We start from the raw sequence: 22,086 nt of genomic DNA on the forward strand, positions 1-22,086 counted from the left end.
AGGCTTTCTGAAGAGACAGGTAGCAATTGCTTCTGGCCCTAGAATATCATTAGCTATCAGACTTAAAAATTTCCTAAAATACTTTTTGAATAAATGTCTCTTTAAAGTTGTGCCACTGTTGCCAAGAAGGTCAATGGCATTTTGGGATGTATAAGTAGGGGCATTGCCAGCAGATCGAGCGACGTGATCGTTCCCCTCCATTCAACATTGGTGAAGCCTAATCTGGAGTACTGTGTCCAGTTTTGGGTTCCACACTACAAGAAGGATGTGGAAAAATTTGAAAAAGTCCAGCGGAGGGCAACAAAAATGATTAGGGAACTGGAGCACATGACTTATGAGGAGAAGCTGAGGGAACTGGGATTGTTTAGTCTGCAGAAGAGAAGAATGAGGGGGAATTTGATAGCTGCTTTCAACTACCTGAAAGGGGGTTCCAAAGAGGATAGATCTAGACTGTTCTCAGTGGTAGCAGATGACAGAACGAGGAGTAATGGTCTCAAGTTGCAGTGGGGGAGGTTTAGGTTGGATATTAGGAAAACTTTTTCATTAGGAGGGTGATGAAACACTGGAATGCATTACCTAGGGAGGTGGTGGTATCTCCTTCCTTAGAAGTTTTTAAGGTCAGGCTTGACAAAGCCCTGGCTGGGATGATTTAGTTGGGGAATGGTCCTGCTTTGAGCTGGGGGTTGGACTAGATGACCTTCTGAGGTCCCTTCCAACCCTGATATTCTATGAAAGTTGCCAATGTTTTCCTTTTTTTTTTCCCCTCTGTACTCTGCAGAACAGGACTTAAGTTGGAAAAGAACTCTAGCTTTACAAGTGAAGGGATACAAAAATAGCCACAAGAAAAAACTGTTTAACTGATTCTAGTAATCTTTTCTTTGGGAAGTTCTCAGCACCTTTCTATTGTTTGAAACACACCTTTGATATTCATCAGGAAGAACACACCCAGACAAGGGAAGAGCCTTTTCGCTGTCTCATGAAATTCCACTCAGCTTTTGAACAATTAAAAATCATCCATTTCTCAAGAAAGTTTTGGAGCATCCCAAAACAATTCCTCAACACAAGAACATTCTAAAAGCGAGGCTCATGCTGCTGCCAAGAAAGTAACCACTACTTTAGTGGGAATATCTGGGAGCAGCCGGAGGGCTGTTGGATAGGGAGGAAGGAGAAGAGACAGGCCCACATGCTGAAGAGAAGAACTGTGACTGATAACCATTACCTGCAGGAAATGCTGCCCAAGGAATAGCAGGAGAAATAGTTTGTGTTTCACCATCTTCACCTTCAAAGGTCACTGCTGCCTAGAAAAACGGAAAATGCTGTTTTGTTAGACTTCTAAAAACTTATGTACAGATTTTCCAGGAAGCATTTCTAATGATCACATTAATGACAACTTATCAAGCATTTCAAATATATTCCTTTAATACTGATCTGTACTGCACTGCACTAGCGCAAGTGGAAGAAGATCATTTTTTTTTTTTACTGTAGTTGTCCAACTGCAATGAGCATGCACTACAAAAAAAAAACACCACACACTACAGAAATCATTTAAGTGCATCACTAGTCACCAAAGCACTTAAGCACTTGCTTAGGATTGGCTGCTTAGTTGGGACTAAAGCGCACATAAACTTAGGAAAAAGCCCTCAATAAACTGGATATGAAATACAGATATGATCATAGGCACAACTACGCAAACACACTAACATCTTTGATTTAACTTCACAATTGTTAAACTGAATACAAAACAACTTTTAGGCGATGTGCAGAGGTGTGTGTTATACTTATTATTTGACCAAACAAAAAAATCACCTCCCAGAAATATTAAAACCTAAGCCAAAGTTTTTACATTTTAATGCCTAATGTTAGGTATCTAAATACACAGAAACTTAGTTAAGTGGCCTGATTTTCAAAGATGCTGAACATCCCTAATTTGTGTTCTATCTAGAGAGAAAAATAAATTATTTTGCTTGATTATTAAATGTATTGGTTGGTAAATTTTGCTTTAACGTTGACAACTAAGCACAATTTTCATGTTCACATCTGTACAATCACTAATCATAAAATAAAGCATGCCCTTCCAAATGATGTAATTTTAAAAGTTTCTAAAGCTAACCATTTTTCAAGGTCAGCAACATGACATACCTCAAAGCCTCCAAAATCGTCGTCATCCATTTTCCAGCTGGCACCTACAAGACAGTATAAAATAATATTGATCAAAAATCTAAGCTCTTGGCAGTCTGCTGTATCCCAAGGGTGGGCAGATGTATTCCGTATAGCAAAAGCTTTCAAGCAGCCTTCAAAGATAGCCTCAAGTAGAACACATTACAGTGAGCAAGCCTCAAAGAGACAAAAGGCATAGGTAACCACAGCAGACTCCGCATCTGAAAGCAATGAGTGATAGCAGATAAGCAGATTCACTCAATCAAGTGAAATTAGTCTTTTGCTAGTTCATCCAAATTATTTTCTCACTCCCAGCTATTATCACTGATTTTTCATCCAGACTGAGCATAAACCCACTGAGCTTCCATAATTGTCCTTATCTCCACAAGAGATTTGAGAAAACCAAGAAACATGTCTATCCAGGTCAGATGAACTGGAGACGTACAGCTCCCCCACCACACTGTAGCCAACAGTGCTTCTAAACCTCTCTAGAGCTTCCTTTATGTTGATTAAGAAGAATTACAAGACAATCATGTGGGACTCAACAGCAGAGCTCCCTTGGTGGGGAAGAACAATATTGTTCAAGATCGCTTCAATAAAAGTAGCCATTTTAAAAGTGATTCTGTCTACCAACAGACACAGCAGCAAAGCACACAGCACCCCATAATCAAAGGTATTAAAGGCTGCCGAATTACCTCGTCTCTTGGACAGCACGCCATCATTAAATGACTTGAGATCACCTATAGTAACAAATGTTTCTATAACATATCTTCGTTTGACATTTGAGTGGTTGGATTTATAGCATACCACCATATTATTTCTGATCTAAAATAAAATGGTTCCTTGTTACTAGTAAAACTAGGATCTGTTCAATTTTTTCATTAAAAAAAGCTAGCATTTTGTTTGTTTTACTTTCCAGTAGAACTTTCTAGCAGAATTAAAATTTTCTGTATTTCTTCATCTGCCATGTATTCTGAAGTTATGTTCATCTGCCAGGAATGGAAAAAATATTTTTACATTTTAAGTTTCTTTTCCAAATTGGCACTGTGGCTCAATTCAATAATATTTCCTGCTTTTCACATCTCTTAGCTGTCTGGCAACATCAGCACAAACTCCAACTTAGAACAGGACTGTGGTGAATTTCTGGAAGTCTCTCTGTCACCACAAAGGTTCTTCCCTAGGTTTCATGGCAGGGGTTGATTTAGATTTTCAAAACTGATCAACATTTTTGAGTTGCAGCCATGGTTTCTGTGGCATTTTGATATATTTTTAGCTAAAACTGTCTTGTTTCTCTTGAAACACGTGGAGTAAGTTACTCAGCTAATGAAGGTAAATCAAGCTATGCATGGGTGCTCCTGAAAAAGTACAGCTAAACCAGTAATATATCCCCAAAGTTCCTCCTGATATTTGACTAAGGGTAAGGATGAACCAACAAGTCTCAATAAATGTAACAAAAAGGTAAGAGAAATTTATTATTTTCCAGTTAAACTAAATGGCTGGCTGCGAAGATTTCAGTAACATATGAGCAGAAATAAAAGCATGCAGGTGGTTTGCAAGAAATCTTAATGAATTAGATTATAAAAGAGCAATTTCTCCAAAGTTAGAGGCAGATACGAGTGTCGATCTAGTGCTGAAAATCATTAGTGACACAGAAAACTGTCTCTTCCCAAGCTTACCAAATTTGCTATTAATGAATTACTGATAAAGTTAAATTGAATCAGCATTGTTTTGCCTAATAAGAAATTAATTCAATTAAATAAAAAATGAAAAGGAGTACTTGTGGCACCTTAGAGACTAACCAATTTATTTGAGCATAAGCTTTCGTGAGCTACAGCTCACTTCATCGTGAGCTGTAGCTCACGAAAGCTTATGCTCAAATAAATTGGTTAGTCTCTAAGGTGCCACAAGTACTCCTTTTCTTTTTGCGAATACAGACTAACACGGCTGTTACTCTGAAACCTAAATAAAAAATGTTGCCCAATTTCCACATAAGCCTGAAAAAGACAAATCAAATTCTCAGGGTTCGCACAGTGAAGATGCCAGATGGATATTTTTCAGAGCACAGATGCCCGGTCTATGAATCCTGGATATCTATGGATATTTTTCAGAGCACAGATGCCCGGTCTATGAATCCATCCTTACGTGACCAAACACTAGTTCATTCATGCCTGCACGCTCAATTAACATTAATAGCTTAAATACACTGCACATACACAAAAATAAAGAAAAAACAGCATTTTTTAAAAAATTGTGATAAGGAGTTGTTTTCTTGTCACAGAAATGTAATGTGAAATAATATAAACAGAAAATATGTAGACCCATTACTGAATGAAAGGGAATCAAAGTAAGTCATATGACGACACACTATCATCACTGCACATCATTAGCATGTATCCAAAAAACAAAGGACGGCTATCCAGCTACATAAAGCATTCAAAAATATAAACCAGATTTCAGAAAATAGTTTGAAAAGAAGTTCAAATTAAGTTAATATTTTAGGGCCTGATTCAATGCTCATTAAAGTTAATGCAAGTCTTTCGACTGACTATAGGCTTTGGAACAGGCCCATAAAGAATATATGAAAGAAAATGGAAGTCAATATGTTATTGACATTTTTTAATAATAAAATGAAGTTACATTAAAAAGCAATAAAGATACTGATAATTAAACAACTATAACTTCATACATACACACACAAAATAAACCTAGCAATTATCAAATTATTTTCAGCTTAATTAAGTGTAGTACCTAAATTAACCTATTTACTCCATAAAAAATTTTACTTTCATATACTTTTAAACTAACTCTTTAGTCACTTTACAGCATTTGTTGTAAGCCCTATTGAAATAACCATTGTACCTTTTTTAGTTTACCTACTTGATACATAGACTCTTGCATATATGCCTAACAGATGCATAAGAATAATTTAGTGATTTCTGCAAAGGATTCTCACTCTTTCTTAGGCTACTAACACTTGAAGCTGGGAGTGTGATTCCAAGCTCAAGCAGACAATGTCATGACTCGCACGTCTCAAGCGGCCACAACAACCCTCCACCTAGCAGACTGCTGACAGTGGCTTTCCTTAGACCCAAGGAGCCCAGCGCCAGTGTGAGGCTGCACTGTATGGTCCAATTAGCAGAGTCCCACTGGCCCTACTTAAGCCAGAAGCCAAAACAGGAAGCTGTCCAAACAACTGGACTCCACCTTGCTCTGGACTGGACGTCTTGTGCTTCCCGCTCATGCAACCCACTACCTGGCTCCTGCTTCCCCATCTTGATTTTCTGGCATGTCATCCTGGTATCTGATTTGCAGTTCCCAACCTCCAGTTTGTCTCCTGCCTGCGACTCCCCAGTATCCTGATAAGGTCAGACTTTGGTTCTGATCTCCAATTTGTCTCCTGCTTCTGAGCTCCCGCCTGGTATCCTGGCCCAGTCAATTCGACTCCTGTCTCATGACTGTGGACTCTGGCTCCAACTACTAGGTCTGGTCACCCATGACCTGGGCATGACAGACATATTTGCTCTTGCTGTGATCAAGCTACACACTAAAGACTGCGGTGTAGCTATTATAGCACAGAAAACAGCCATAACAACACAGGCGGTGGCACCCAGTAGCTACCCTGAGTACACACCCCTGGGGTGCAGGCAGGTTTGTACTTGACAGCTACCACTACTATTTTTAGTATGCTAGCTCAATGACAGAATGCAAGCATGTCTACTCAAGCTGGGAATCACACCTCCGGCTCCAAGTGTAGATGTCGCCATAGTGTGGACCACATCTTATTAAAAGCCTTGTGGACAACCCTCCTCTTTCATTCGTAATTACACAGTCCACCAGGACTACACATTCACAACCCCATAGCATCAGTGTGCCATTGATAGCAATTCCTTATGTGGAAAAGTAAAAGTAATGTAGTTTAGCTGTCTAATATGATGTATCAACTAGAAATAAGGAACATTAGCACCCTGTGGCCAGTGGTTCCAAAGATGAACAAAAAGTGATTTGTGGACCACTGGCAGTCCACGGACTACAGTTTGAGAACCACTGCATTAAGCAGTTTATTCACCAAAACTAGAAAGGGAATTTTTATTCCACTCTACTCAGCATTGGCTAGATCTCAACTGGAGAACTGCATTCACTCAGTTTTGAGCACAGGATTTTAAACAAGGCAGACAAATTGGAACAAGTTCAGAGAGGATAACAGGAACTATAACAGGTTTTGAAACGAAACTAAAGTTTAAACTGGACATGCCCATTTCTCTAAAGAAAAAACTAAGAAGAAACATAACTGTCTAAAATATGTAAAAGAATTTTCATTCATCACAAAGGACAGAATGAGCAGTAATTGGCATAAACTCCAGTACAAAAAAAGCATGCTTAACATTAGGAAGAATTTTAAAATAGGCAATATAGCAAACTACCATGAGAAGATGTACAAGCACCATCACTGAAGATATTCAAACTTTAACTAGGCACCCACCTATCAAGAATTGCTTAGGAAAAAGGAAATCAAGCCTGCTGCCAGTGAAAAATACTTTCAGACCTAAATAATGCTACATGCATTTAGTTTTAAAAAGGTTTGAATACATCTTTACACAATTACTTAATATGAACACTGAAAAAAATAACCCAATATAAAATGATTTAGAAGTCCTAACAGATTTATATTTTGATAACACGGAAGACCTTGTGCTGCGTACGTTTATACGATCTTTAATCTCATCCTTTACATTGAACCAGCAATATTCTCCAGGTTTGGTTTTTATTAAACGTATTCTAAAGGGCTCAAAAAGCTCTTCTCTCCTTACAACAAGAACATTATTTGTGGCTCCTCAGACAGAAGTAGTAATTAACTGCTTACAGTCTTCAAGAGTAACTAGGAGACTTGTCTCATCCTAACTACATATGGGCTATACAACATGTCTGTTACTCGAGAATAAATAATTGTAACAGAATTGGACAACAAGTAGTTGACCTCAAATTATAGATTCATAAAAATATAAAAATTATGGATGGAAAAGATCTTTTATCTCATCTAGTCCAAGCCAACTGCAAAATATGATTGTTCTCTAAATAATGACTTATTACAGGGCTTGAGAAGCCCACACCCCAACATCTCAGTGTCAAGCAGGAAGAATTTCCCAGATTGTGAGGCTCAAAGCCATCAATTTCTAAGGCGTTCATTATTAAAAAAAAATAAGTTTCTATCTCTTATGATTGAGAATATAGCCTTCCAGTGTATACCAACTGTAAACCAAGGCAGTGCTGCCTTCCTGAGACTTCAGACAGTTTAGTGTTTTTGTAGATGCTTATAGCTTTGCCAAACAGTATGAAATTAGTAAGAGTCTGGTCACCTTTAACAAAGCTATTCAGAACTTTCTGGGCATACTGACAGTGATGATAGTCTGTCAATTTTACATTGTTGAGGCAGAGGCAGATCTTCAAAGAGTAACTAGAAGCTAGCTATTCAAAGAGAAAAAAGGTACAAAGAGTGGGGGAGGCACAGAGTTATGGAGTCCCTTTCCCACTGCAATCACCGGGAGTCCACGAAGGGGAAAGGAAAGAGGGAATGTACCTTCTTCCTTACAGCAGTTTGGTAATACAGGGGTGGAAATTCAGATTATTCAAGACTCATTTTAGCTAGAAAACAGAACCCATGACCTGGCAAGGTTCAGGGTGAAATCTCTACTAGAAAGCTCTGTATCCTGTACTTTTCCAGCAGTTCAGAATGTCAGGGGAACTGAACTTCTGATCTGGTGTTGCCCCAATCTTGTTTTGGGGGTCTCCTCATCCATTTTTTTAATCTTACCTCTGGCTAGTAGATGTTCACTACATTTTTTTCCAAGTCCTGGTCTATTAGCTGACTGCGATTTAAAAGCAGTTACTGTAAGTTTTCTGCACTAAGACACATTTTACAACCCACTTTTTGTCAGAGACATACTAGCACATGCTTTATAGCCACCTTGTTCTATCAATTCTAACAAGCAACTACTTTAGTTGTGGAATTGTGTGCCTTCTAAGAGAAGCACAACTTACACAGTGTATTGCTGTGTTTGTTTTGTCAGAACTGTATGTGTGGATCTGGCTGTGGGTGGGACTGCCATATTTGTATTTCTGGCAAATACAGTAGTGGTTAGCCCCTACCTATGACAACGTATGGGTTTCTACTTATGTGTTTTTGCTTACTAAATGACTAATTCCATCTGTTCAATCTAGGACAAAATTCTTAGCTGTTTCTTTACCGGACATAACATAGACCGCATTATTTAAAGAATAAATCTTTGGCTGAAACTGCAGGCTCCAAAAAGCCTACCCTAAATATGGTATGAGCAAGCAAAAATAATATCTATCTATTTATGCCTCCACCTATGCGGTGCTGATATCCCTCTGATAAATTTCAATATCATGCATCCCTGACCACCTCACCTGTACTTTGGCCCTCAAATCCATTAATCCAAACTACTTTTAACACTGCAAATCTCTGAGCAACCATTGCAACTGGAAAGTTATTACAAAAATGTTTCCTTTCCACTCTCAAATGTGGAATTTTCTTCCAGAATTGCACCCAATTTCAGGATGGACAATATTCTGTCCTAGACTGACAAGTTATTGTATTTTATAAGCTGTCAAGCTATTTTCTGAAATAACTTAAAAGTATTTGCAAAAAGAAAAGGAGTACTTGTGGCACCTTGGAGACTAAAATTTATTTGAGCATAAGCTTTTGTGAGCTACAGCTCACTTCATCGGATACTGTAGCTCACGAAAGCTTATGCTCAAATAAATTTGTTAGTCTCCAAGGTGCCACAAGTACTCCTTTTCTTTTTGCGGATACAGACTAACACGGCTGTTACTCTGAAACCTTAAAAATATTTCTACTTTATATTCATGAAAAATTGTATTGAGTTGCTACAAGACACCTACATCTATCCATAGATAAATAATTACACACACGCACAAATGGATTTACTCCTATTCTGTCAGATAGGAACATATGTTCTACAGTCTGGTGCCACACACCTGCCTATAGAATCACAACTGGGTTCTAAGGAAGCAGCTACGGTGTCAAATCAAAATATAAGTAACAATTATTAGAAGTTAAGAAAAATGATGAACTAAATACAAATATTTGGAACCAAAGACTTGTACTTTTTTAAGTTTCACTTTTATGCTAATGCCTATCTGCACTAGCTCCTTTTTTGGCACCTAAATTCTTGGGCTAGATTTTTTCATACTATGAGAAATTACTTGCCATATACCGTAACTGGAGTTCTTTGAGATGTGTTGTCCATATGCACATTCCACTAAAGATGCACATACATCTCACGTGCCAGAGATCAGTCTTTTGGCCAGCAGTGTACATATAGCGTGAATGTGCGTGTCAGTCCTTGTTCTCTGCACTCCGGGCATATATGGTGCACTTTCCCCTACCATCATTCAGTTCCTACTCACTGTAGGATTCCAAGATAGCGGCAATGGAAGGATGGATCATGGAATATGCGTATGGACAACACATCCCGCACTCCAGTGACTGTACAAACTTCTCTCTCTCCTTCAAGTGCTTGTCCATATGCACATTCCACTAATGGTGACTCCCAAGGAGTGGTCCTGTTAAGGATGCGAGGGCTCAGATCATGTTGGTAAATAACGAATGAAAAACCGCTTTACCAAATGCATGTATGTACGGATTGCTAGGTAACTATTTTGCAAATGTCAGATATTGGTACATTTCATAGAAATGCTGATATGGCTTGAGCTCTGGTGGAATGACCTTTAGGTGTGGTCATGAGATCTATGCTGACTACCTCATGGAAAGTTCCAATAATCAGAAATCTAATTTGGTAGTCTGAGATGATATGGCAAAGATTTTCATTCTCTCCACAATGGAGACAAACACCCTTGGTGCTGGTTTAAAAGGTTTTGTTCTGTTTAAGTAATAAGCCAGACATCTAATGTCTGTAATTATCGCCTCAGTTCTGGCTGCATGAGGTTTCCAGAACTATACCAGTAGCAGTATCTGCTGGTTCAGGTGGAATTCTGTCACTACTTTGGACAGAAATTTCAGGTGTGTTTTCATGGACACCGTGTCTGGGTAGAACACAGTGTATGGTGGGACAACCACAATTGCTGGGATCTCCCCCATTGGCAGAAGTTACAGCAATCAAAAATGTCAGTTGCATTGATAGATGTAATAGAGAACTAGAGGCAATGGGCTCCAAGGGTGGCCCCAAGAGGGCTGAGAGTATCAAGTTCAAATCCCACAGGGAAAGTTTCCTTAATTGGTAGGAACATCTTGATTAGACCTTTCCAGGAACCTAATTTTTAGATGAGAAAGCATGAGCTGGGATTGAGGACACAGGCACCTTGACCACTCTGAGGGATAGGCTATTCTGTGTCAGTTCAAGTAAATAGTCAAATATCTGAGGAATCAAGAACTGATGTGGGATCACTGACTACCAGTAGCATGAATAAGAAAATCTTGCTCATTTCATCAGATAAACTTATCTTCTTGATTCTTTTCTGCTGCTTCCCTAACTGGAGAGGAGCAGGCCTCCTCTATCAATGACATCCATCCAACCACCATGTTGTGAGATGCAGGGCTCCGATGTAGAATCTGTCCCTTGTCCCAATATGTGGGAACAGAAGCAGGGTTTGGGGTGAGGATATGAGCAAGTCTGTGAACCAAAAAAAAAACTGCCTTGGTCATGCTGAAGCTATGGCTGAGTCCTGCTTGAGTTTGCAGAACACCCTGGGAATCACAAGGGTTGTGGGGTAAGCATATATCAGGTCTCCTGACCACATATCGAGAACATATCTGCTATGGGCTAGGGACTCATTCCTCCCCTTGAGTAGAATTTCGGATACCACTTCTTGTGCTGAGTGGCAAACAGGTCCATCTTGGGATTGCCCTAGTACCAAAGAATCTTGTCTTTGATTTACTACAAACAATTTGAAAGGAAGTGTCTGCTGAGGTTGTTCACCACGAAGTTCTGCAACTTGGGAAAATGTAAAGCTGGTAGGCAAATCTGATGTTTGAGGCACCAATTCCAGAGCCTGACAGCTTCTTGGCAGAGTGAGAAAGGCCTACATCACCTTGTTTGTCGATATAAACCACTGTAGTCCCATTATTGGTCATATTCTGCACTGACAACCTTCTTAGGTGGAGAAAGGATTTGCATGCCTTCTGTACGGCTCTGAGTACTAGGAGATTGATGTGCATTCTCTTCTCCCTTGCAGACAATAGGCCTCGTATTGTCAATTTGTCTGTGTGGGTGCCCCATTCCAGTAAGGATACGTCCGTTATTATAGTTTTTGATGGCAGGAATACTTGCAATCCTTGCATGTTTTCACTGGGTAGGTTACTCCACCACTTAAGTGAAGATACAATTAAGAATGGGATAATAAGACATGTCAAAGTGATGTTTAGAAGGTACATAAACAAGTTGCAACCAAGCCGCAAGTATCGGATATGAAGTCTGGCACACAGCATCACAAAGGTCCAAGAGCCACGTGAGCTAAAAGGGTGAGGCATGATCTTAGATCAGTATCTGGATTGTCCTCCAATTGGGGAGCCAGGGTCAACATGTTCTCAAATCTGAGGAAAGTAAGCTATGGTCGTGGAGGAGGCTGGGATCAAGTTGATGAATTCAATCCTTTGAACTGGGGCAAAGGTTGATTTGTTTGTTTGTTGATTCTTCAGCTTAATCTCTGGAATAGACTGTGTTGCGGCTGTCTTTGGGGGCAAACTAAGGATATTTCCCCTGTACTAACCAATCATCCAAGTAAGGCTATATGTTGATGTTGCGCTTTCTCAGGTATGCTTCCACAATAGACAGCATGTTGGTGTACACTTTTGGTGAATACTCACAAGTCTAAGATGGGTCACAAGCCTCCCTTTTTCATCAGAACAAAGAAATAGTTGTTGTAGAAACCTTCCCACTGTACTGCAGAGGTACTACTTCTACTGCTCTGAGAGAAAGGAGCATGAAGACGTCTTGATTTAAGAGATCCTGATGAGAAGGGTCCCTGAAGAGAGAAAAGGAAGGAGAGGTGGGTGTAGGCACTGGAGAAAAGTGGATGGAATATTCATATGATATTATGTCTGTGGTCCAATGGTCAGTGGTGATAAGGGACCAATCTTGCCTGAAGCGAGCCAAATGATTTCCTAAAAGGGAGGTCTTGAATTTCTGAAGTCAATGGAGCTACAAGACATCTCTCGAATGCCCCATCCAAATGAATGTTTCTGAGACAGGCAGGGCTGCGTGGTATGGTATGGAGGTGGAAATGCTGGTATTTCCCTAAGTGGTTCGGTTGACCTTTAATAATAGAAGGGTGGAGGAACTGATCTCTGAGAAGAATAAGGCTGTTTAATATGTTTCCTCTTAAAGTAAGACTGCACTTACAGTGGAATGCAGAGTACATACATTGCACCACAGCTAGCAAGGGTATAAACCGCAGTGTTCACTGTGAAGCACAGCTTAGGCAGATACAGTAGACTACCCTAAATGCCTTAAACACCAGGATGTATACCGTACACAGCTCTCTGTATGCCCAAGCAGTGCCTCCCATGTCCACACTGCTATTTTAGTAGTGTAGTGTCCCCGTTGCCTCCCCCTGACAGAGCCTTTCCTCAATGCAGTGAAAGCCCTTCCTCAATGCAGAAGGGAGCTGCCAGAGCTTTTCCCTACTTCTGGAACTTTTCACTGCGGTGTTTATATTTCACACTGCAGTGACAAGTATGAATGCAGACTGCCTTTCACTACAAGTAGAGTTATACATTTAGTATGGAAAGCCTCACCCAACTTGAAACTCAAATCCTCCATCATTTGGACTTCTCTGCAACACCCTGATTCCTGAAGCCAAGAGGCATATCATATAAGAAAAAGAAAACAAGTACTTGTAGCACCTTACAGACTAACCAATTTATCTGAGCATAAGCTTTCGTGAGCTACAGCTCACTTCATCGGAATGCATCCGATGAAGTGAGCTGTAGCTCACGAAAGCTTATGCTCAAATAAATTGGTTAGTCTCTAAGGTGCCACAAGTACTCATTTTCTTTTTGTGAATACAGACTAACATGGCTGCTTCTATGAAACCTATCATATAACAGCCACCATTGCCAGTGATCTGGCAGCCATGTTCATAGCAACAAATGCTGCTTGTAGTCTCACTCTAGACACTAAGTGGCCCTCACTGACTAGCAACATAAATTCCTCATAAGCCTTGACTGGTCCATATGACCTTGTCATTGGCCATTCAGAATGGTAGGTTCAACAAAGAGTAGGTTATTCGACCAAATAAATCCAGACTCTTTGGCAGTCTCTCTCTTTTGCCATTTCATTTGTCACTGTTGCCACAAGAGATGAGGCACGGTCCATGTAAAATAATTCCACTCTTTTGGAAGGCACTGGTTTTTTTTAATCTACCTTGCAAAAGGCAAGTGGTGCTATGGCCTGTCTTTGACACAAAGTTTTGGAAGGGTATATAATTGCCCTCCAAGTTAATGAGACCATCTTTCCTGCAGAGGACTCCAGTGGCATGCCCATCTATTTGTATGTCAGCTCCTGAACGTCTTCAGTGGGAATTTGGAGGGTCTGACCTATTCTTTTTAATAGGTCTTGAAATCACTTGTAGTCATCCAACTGTGGGACCGTTAGAGGCACTATAGCCTCATTAGAGGAATGGCAACATCACCAGGATTGAAAGATCACCCTTTTTGTGTCTGTTCATCTATTTTCTCCTCCTTTCCCTGTATTTGATGTGGGGTTAAGAAGAATTGTTGTATAGAACAACCTTCTGATGGAGCAGTTTCTCTCTCTGGCTAAAGTTGCTTTGAACAGGTCCCTAGCAGGGTCACCTGGACACTGATGGATAAGAGCCCAGAGGGAAGAGAACCACATGCTGGTTTTCTGGTTCCCAACAGCTCTCTCATAAGGAGTGTCGGGATACTCTAAGTTGTTGACGGTTGTGTTAAGTATAGGTGTTACTTCCATGGGTCCTGCTCATCCTCCAACTCTGAAGATGATGCAGAGGATGAAGCATAGCCTGGTTACATGGGGGGCACTGAGGCCTTCGGTGCAGTAGGGATGGATGGTGTTGCATCAATGGAGAGACACGTTGCCAAATGCAGAACTGAAGTCGACAGCAAGGGAGACTGCAGTTCTGGATGTATCTGTAGGTCCATCGGTGCAGCATACTTGAAAAGTACCATGAACTGAGTTAGTGAGGACAGGCAGATTGGAATTAAATTTTTGGAGGGAGGGATCACAAATTCCACTAGAGTCAAAGAGTGCCCCTTGGAACATGGCACTGGTTGGCTCGGCTCCAGTGCCAGGGCCACTGAGCTAGAGGGTGCTAGGGTTGATGCCAAGTTCTTTTCCGAATGTCCAGTTTTCAGTGCCAAACACTTCAGTGTCAACAGACTGGCATCGGCATGAGACGGAGCTTCAGCAGAAACCATTCAGGGTCACAAAATCTCAGAGGATATTCCGTGCTGTGGAGATGCTTTCCATTTAGAGGATGCTTTGGCGTGTGATCTACTCCTAGGGCTTCTGGCTCCCTGAGATCCAACCAAAGATAATGCAGCCTTCATGGTTGCAGTTTTGGCAACCAACACTAGATTCTTGAGGGTAGAGACCCTGCACTTACCACTTTTGGGCTCCAAAGGTCCCTGTACAGGGGAAGGTCCAGTGAGCCTGGTTCAGATGTGGGTCTTGTAGATTAGGTCATTAGGCAAAATCTGAAGGCAGGATTTCCCATCCTTCCTAGTTCAGGAGTTGAAGGATTTGTAAATCGCACATTTGCTGGGGATGTGCCATTCTCCCAAACAACAGAGGCACCATCAGAGTGTCCATCTGAGTCTGGGATTGCTCCCTCGCCAGAGGGGCAACATCTGAGACCTGGAGAGCCAAGGTCTGAGACAAGAGACCTGTCAAGGTGTCGGTGTCTGGAGCAGCTCGGAACCCCAATTACCAGCCTCAGGGCAAACTGTTAAGAAGCAGGGCACAAACCCCAAACTGGTTGTGAGTTCTATACTTAGAATTCCTCAAGCACTACATAGCAACCTTAACATGGAGTCACAGACAGTCCCACCTGGATTCTCCCATCTATCTTGTCACCCAGGTAAGTTTGCCTTTGTGGTAGATGGTCCCTAACACCAAAAATCACAACAATATTCAGGTTACTCTCAGTTACAAAGGAACAGTTACTTACCCCAAATCAATGGCAGCTTAGATCCTATAATACATTAACTAAAGATTTATTAAGAAAAAGAAAGGAGTTATTTACAAGGTTTAAAGCAGGTAAATATACACACAAGTTACAATCAGATTCTAAAAGGTAATAGAAGCTGCTGTAAGAAAGCAAGCTTCGTAAGTCCTCTAGGGTTAAGCCAGATCAAGTACTGAGGATCCCTTACTTATGGTTAGAAATCTTGCGCTCTCCAAGTCCAAGCAGCATAAAGATCCAATTTTCTTCTTGTCAATAATTTGTATTCCCTTCCCCCAGAGTTCAAGCTAATGAGATGAGTCCACATGTATGTCTCCTCTTCAAGGTGAGGAGGGGGGAACAACTAAGGTCTTTGCTTTCTGATGTTTCACAGTAACTCATTTTGTTTCAATAGGCCCTCTTGGTCAGCAGGACCTAACACCTTCTGTAGGAAGCCAGCATTTTACATTTGTTTATTTACCCAACTACAGAGGTTTACAAAACAAACACTCAGTATGACCTTATAAATGTGGGTACAGAGAATATAGGTGAGTTACCACATGCCACATCCTACAAGCATTTCATAAAGTCTAAATATATTATTTAAACTTACCATCTATTTTAACAATGCTAATACACAGGTGAGCTAGACTGGTTTCCAGCTACTGGTGAATGTTCTGTTGAGGCCTAGGAACCTTGGCATCAGGTTTGCCAGTGTCACAAACCCCATCCCAGAGATAAGTAACAAAATCTAAAGCTAAGGGTAACAAAAGGCAAGCAGTCAACTATAAACCATTAACTAAGAACTACTGATTAAAAGCTTAACAATAAAAACCATCTAGTTAAGAAAGAGCTGGCAGTCTCTTGGACAGGGTCTGTTACCAATCAAGGAGACAATGAGAAAAACCGAATGGTGGTCAGCACACTTCGTCCTTGTACGCCCTTAATGCAGAGCACAAGGACTGAAGAATACATGTGCACTTTATGGATACTGCCGGCCAAAAGATTCCAATCTCTGGCGCGAGGTACATGCGCACCATTATCGGAATGTGCATATGAACCAGTACTCCAAGGAAAATATGAAGTTTTAACACTGTGGAGACTACTCTTCAATAGTTGTCCTAAACAAGTTGTTCCCAAACTTTTTGTATTGGTGACCGCTTTCACGTAGCAAGCCTCTGGGTGCAAACCCCTTTATAAATTAAAAACTGGGGTTTTTAATTAATTTAAATTTTAATCTGAAGGGGGTTCAGGGCTGTCCTGCCCCCACTCATTGCAGGGCCTGGGGCTGACATCTCACGACTCCCACGAAACTGCCGCATGACCCCCTTAGGAGTCATGACCCCCAGATTGAGAAACGCTGTCCTAAACTGTTTCACAGAATTGCTGTGCACTGTTAGGCCCAGATCCTGCAAAGATTTACACAAATGCTTAATCTTCAATCCCATTGATTTCAACGGAAGTACTCATAGCCTGTAAAGTGAAGCATATGTACAAGTCTTTACAGGATCAGAGTCCTAAACAACTCTTATGTTGCACCCCAAAGGTATCTGCAGTTGAGCTGTGAGTGACCTCTCAATTTGCAGTATTTCACATATAAAAATTTACATTTATAGCGATTTAGGATCCTATTGAACAAAAGATAATTTATAAAAGTTGGTTATTAAAAATCTATAGTTAAAAAAAACAGCTAAGAAACTGCGAAAAGCAAGACAGGTATTGCTGCATATTTTCCTTTCTAATTTCCCTTTAGGAGTGAGTTTAGAGATTCCTGGCGGCATATCTGCCAGTTCCTCTTCTAAAAATGGTGGATGTAATGAGGTATAAAATGTGGAGACCTATTAATTTAAGCTCCACAAGAGTACAATGATATTTTGTAGAGACTCTCAACCCATGAAGTTGCTGGAGAGTTGAACTCTAATATTTTATTTTGTTATATTTATATATAGTCTCGTATTTGTGATGCAAAGTTCATAAAAAAAGTTAGAAGTAAAGTTTGCAGTAAAACTTAAATGAAAAGATCTGATAAAGAGAATATTTAAGATTTTCTTCTGTGGTTTTTTTTGTCTTTTTACAAAAGGAATAGGGTTCCAAGTCTTGTTTGAACAGTAAAGTGTGTTGTGTCAATTTTCAAAGTCAAACTTCTTTGCATTTCTGAAATTCAAGTTTAACTATTCAGTATTTATCACCTAGGAAGGCATAAATTTCACCAAAGGTCAGCATCACAAAATCAGGGGTGCAGGGGAAGAGGGAAAATGAGTATTGTTTTCAATTGGAAAAATGAGACTACATTACTAATTATAATACTTCTATGTGACCTTTTACAAAAATTGCTTTCACCGAATTTATGCAAAATCTCCATTAACTTATGAGTTTGTGCCAAAATAGAACGTATGAGATAGGAAATGGGGATAATTATTTCCTGAGAGATAGTCTAAACTCTTCTACTATTCAGAAATATGGTACTTAAAGTTGAGTGTGCCTCACTAATGAATCTTGGATAAGCTACAGTTTTTGAATAAGATACCTGTAACATTTCTGACTAGAGCCAAAGCTAAACATTGTAAAAACCCTTTAGGAATAAACGTAGGCTTTTTATCATTTTGGAGACTTACTCAAAAGGCATTTAGACCTGGAAACTCTTCAAGTTTCAGAGGGCTTTTTTTAAAATCATTACACAAAAGGGTATTGTTCAAATACTGCACGTTAAAATTTGCGAGGAAAAAGAAAATTAATTGCTGTTTTGGACACTACTGCTTTTTATCTATTGGCACTTCTGGGGGTCTGTGGCCTATAGTGCGTAGCATTAGGATTGCTCTCAGTGAGCTGAAGCTGTCTAGAACTCCTTTTTAGACAAGGCAGATATAAACTTTCGACTGGGGTTTTAAGTGGGGAGAGTATATATAAAGCTCCAACTACAAGCTCTTTTTTGACTGAAGCTCCTTAATCCCATAGCTTTATGACTGTGCATGCCAACTCTTGTAGAAGGTGACTGTGGACCTTTATAAGATGCAACCATAAGAATGCAGCAGCTGTATTTTTCTCTTTTACTTCAGGAATATTTTGGTACATTCATTGCCACTCTTGTAGAAGAGAAGAGAAACAAAACTTTTGAGGGTCACATTCAGAGACTCCTACCCACCTAACTTACTCCACAAGCAGTGTCACTACTCATTGTGAGAGATGGTATCAGAATCTAGCCCTTGTCTTCTGTGGTCCAGTTACACCAATGCAAATAATAAATTCACCCCCTCTGTCCAGTGAAGTGGACATGAGTGATTTTTTCAGCTTTTTGTAGTTTTTCCTCATCTGTTCCCATGGGCTTTCGTTCAATTTATCCCTGCTATAGCAGAAAAACACAACTGATTACACAAAATTAAAGGGAATATACCTGACGATAATCAGCCTTTTCTGAGGAACCAACTAACAAATGAGAAGGTTCTAGCTAAATGGAGGAATGAAGATGTTCAGAATTACAAATCTACTCTCATGACCTGTACGCTATCATAATTCCCAAGATGGGACACACCTGCATCAGGTTAGCCAGACTACTGCAAGTACCTAAGAGATGGTCTAGTTACTGCTGGTACATACAAAGGTTCCAAAACACAGCACTTTAGTAACAGGTAAAGCAAGATGGGTAAGATGCTTGTTTCTGAGCATAAAGAGGGTATTCTCAGGGATGCCAGTAAGACACAAGTGCCTTGAGGAATCTTCAGTCCAAAGCTGAAGTCCACACATTATTTTAAAAAGGTGTTATGAAATTGTGTAATGAAAATGAAGTTGCTGCCTTGCACATTTCCTATGAAAGATTCATCAGGCACCACTCAGGAGATAAGAAGAGATGTAGTCAAATAGGCTATAATTTACATGATGTTAGTGGAGTGGGGGAGAAGATAGACCCTGCTGTCTTGTTAAATTCTGTATACAATCCTTAATTATCTTATCTAAGGTATACCTGGAGGCTAGAGTCCTGCTTCTGGCCCTCTTACAGCGCTCTTACTATCATAAGAGGGGTGAAGAGCCCTTATTCTCAGGACATAGCTTACATAAAAATAAGAGGGAAAAAAAAACATAGGCGAGAGAAACTAATATCCTAAGGATTATCTTACATTGCTGGAAAGCAATGCAAGGGACACATGGTGGTCAACATAACCAACTTCCTAACCCACTGGGTGAATGAAACAGCCATACAAATACACACTTCACTGAAAGGCAATCCAGCCCCACTCTGTAAAGAGTTAAAATGAGAGCTTTGTGATGTTCTGGGGCGAAAATGGGACGTGAACAGGGACAGTAACAGAAGGTGAATAATGAGGAATATAAGCAATGGCATGGAGGAAATATTACAACAGGGATGGGTACTTAACTGCATCTCTTAAGCTGTACATTTAAGGTTGCTAATAACTAAAGCTTGAACCCTGAGCAAGAGTACAGACTTTTATCCATCTATTCCAAAGGAACTCTAATGTAAAGGAGATCTGGCTTTGAGTACATTGTTTCCCACTCTTCCACCCCGCCCATGAGCTGTCGAAAAAACAGCCCAGATTCTATAGTAAGCAAATGAGACTTCAGTCATAACTAGAAGCAAAAGCAAATAGCAAGATCAGTATTTTAAAATGACCATTTCAGGAGGAGCTCCGTAGCCTGGGATAAGAAGCAGAGGCAAAAGCAGAAGATGTTAGATGCTGGCATTTGTATCAGCTTCACAAACAAGGAACTCAGAAACCAGTGCAGTTCTTCGATGGCACACCTTGGCCTTGTGATTTTTTTTTTTTTTGTTTAAGAATTTCTTATTAGAACTCTGAGGCATATGACAAATTAAACTCCCACAAGTCAGTAAAGATATCTGTGGATATCTGCAAGGTAGCTAAGATGTGCAGAAATTATACTTAGCCACAGATCATCCGCACCTGCCAGCATGAATGTGATGTGTGAGAGAGTATAACTGAGCAAATAAGAGAAGCAATAAATCAACCCTCAGTACTGCTTGAGTTCACCCTTTGTTTGTGGTTACTTCCTGACCCATTCCTTAACTGAGAGCCTTAACTGGCCAATGACAGACACGGAAATCAGACTGTTGGAGGGAGAAGTACCAATACATATTGGGAGTAGTGTCCTTCATGCTGTGCAGCCACTGGTGTGGTGTGTGATCGGTAAGCAATGTGAAGGAGCTGCCGAGCACATAACAGTATAAGGCGCCGATGGCCCACTTTACCACAAAGGCCTCCTTTTTGATCATCGAATAGTGTGTTTCCCTAGGGAACAACTTACGACTTAGATATAAAATGGGGTGTTCCTCCCCATTGATTTCCTGGGACAGGATGGCCTCTACTCCCACTTCCAAGGCATCCGTTTGCAATATGAAGTCCTTTGAGAAGTCTGGATGTGCGAGGACTGGTTCCTACACTAGCCGTTTCTTCAGGGTCTGGAATGCCTCCTCAGGCCTCCTTACTGGACCACCGCACCTACAAGGGTTGGGAACTTTTGGTTAGGTCAGAGTGGAGGGCCGCTATTGTTGCGAAGTCTGGTACAAAACACTGATAATATACGCCCAATCCCAGGAATTGGCACACTTGCTTCTTCATTGTCGGCATTAAGGTGCAAGCTCTAGCTCATACCCCATCAGAGGCCGTAACTTATCTCTTCCCACTGTATGTCCCAGGTACGTCACCTCTTCCTGCCCAAGATTGCATTTTGCGGGGTTGGCCATGAGACCCGCCTCTTGAAGGGCCTTGAAAATACTGGTTAGGTGTCAAAGGTGGCCCTCCCATTTGCGGCTATAAATCACAATGTCGTCTATATATGCTACTGTGTAGCAATCATGAGGCTGGAGTACTTTGTTCACCAACTGCTGAATAGTGACGGCTGCCCCATGCAGTCCAAAAGGCATAGTTGTGAACTGGAAGAGGCTGTATGGTGTGGAAAAGGCAGTCTTTGCCCTGGAGTTTCATGTCGGGGTATCTGCCAATACCCCTTTGTTAGATCTAGTGTCGACAAATATTTAGCTCCCCCTAGTCGCTCCAGGAGTTCTTCGATGCAAAGCACTGGATACACGTCAAACTGGGAGATAGCGCTGACTTTTCAAAAATTAATGCAAAAGCAGATGACGCTGTTGGGTTTTGGGACTAGAATGATCGGGCTTTGCCATTCACTTGAGATACTTCCACAACTTTCAGTGTGGCCCACTGGCATTCAGGGCAGGAAGCACAATAATCCCTCACCTCCTGGTGTGTATGCCAGGCCAGAAAAACCAGCAGGCTATCCTCTGGAGAGTCTTCTCTCTACCCAAGTGTCCTGCCCAAGGTACTGCAAGAGCCAAATGCAGAAGGCTCCGGTGCAGGCTCTGGGGTACCAAGAGCTGTCGGATGACTTCCTGTGTTTGGGGTTCCTGCACCACTTGGTAGAGGCAGTCCCCTCGAATCTCAAACCATGGTCCTTGTGAGGGGTGTGGTGTATTGTCTCTCTCTTGGTCTTGGGTCGCTGCCTGCTCACAGGCTCTCCTTAAAGAGAGGTCTTCCCTCTGTTCCTGTACGAAGTCCCTGTCACGCTTCAATTCCCATTGGGCATCTTCGACAGGGTACTCTGTACCTGGGGGGTACTCGGCGGGCAGCTCAGGGGGTTGAGACGGTCCTTCTCCGGGATCAAGGTTCCTGGAGTGGCCAAAGAGTTCCCCCCTTGCAGAGCCTACATCTCCTCTTCCTGGAGATTGTCAGCCGTGGCCTC

The 22,086-nt window shown here is 41.0% G+C and overlaps 1 protein-coding gene across 5 annotated transcripts in view; it reads right to left on the reverse strand.

Moving 5' to 3' along the window:
- Window positions 1-22,086, reverse strand: part of CCDC91 (coiled-coil domain containing 91) — a 315,195-nt gene that overhangs the window by 258,760 nt on the left and 34,349 nt on the right. For all 5 annotated transcript variants that reach the window (XM_077825315.1, XM_077825324.1, XM_077825306.1 and 2 more), the window contains 2 exons: window positions 2,140-2,183; window positions 1,220-1,298 (listed from right to left, as the gene is read on the reverse strand). In XM_077825315.1, the coding sequence (XP_077681441.1) occupies window positions 1,220-1,298; window positions 2,140-2,169 (109 nt within the window). In that variant the 5' untranslated portion in view covers window positions 2,170-2,183. The remainder of the gene's footprint in view (window positions 1-1,219; window positions 1,299-2,139; window positions 2,184-22,086) is intronic.

Source organism: Eretmochelys imbricata, chromosome 1 (genome assembly GCF_965152235.1).
Source record: "Eretmochelys imbricata isolate rEreImb1 chromosome 1, rEreImb1.hap1, whole genome shotgun sequence".
Lineage (NCBI taxonomy): Eukaryota > Metazoa > Chordata > Testudines > Cheloniidae > Eretmochelys > Eretmochelys imbricata.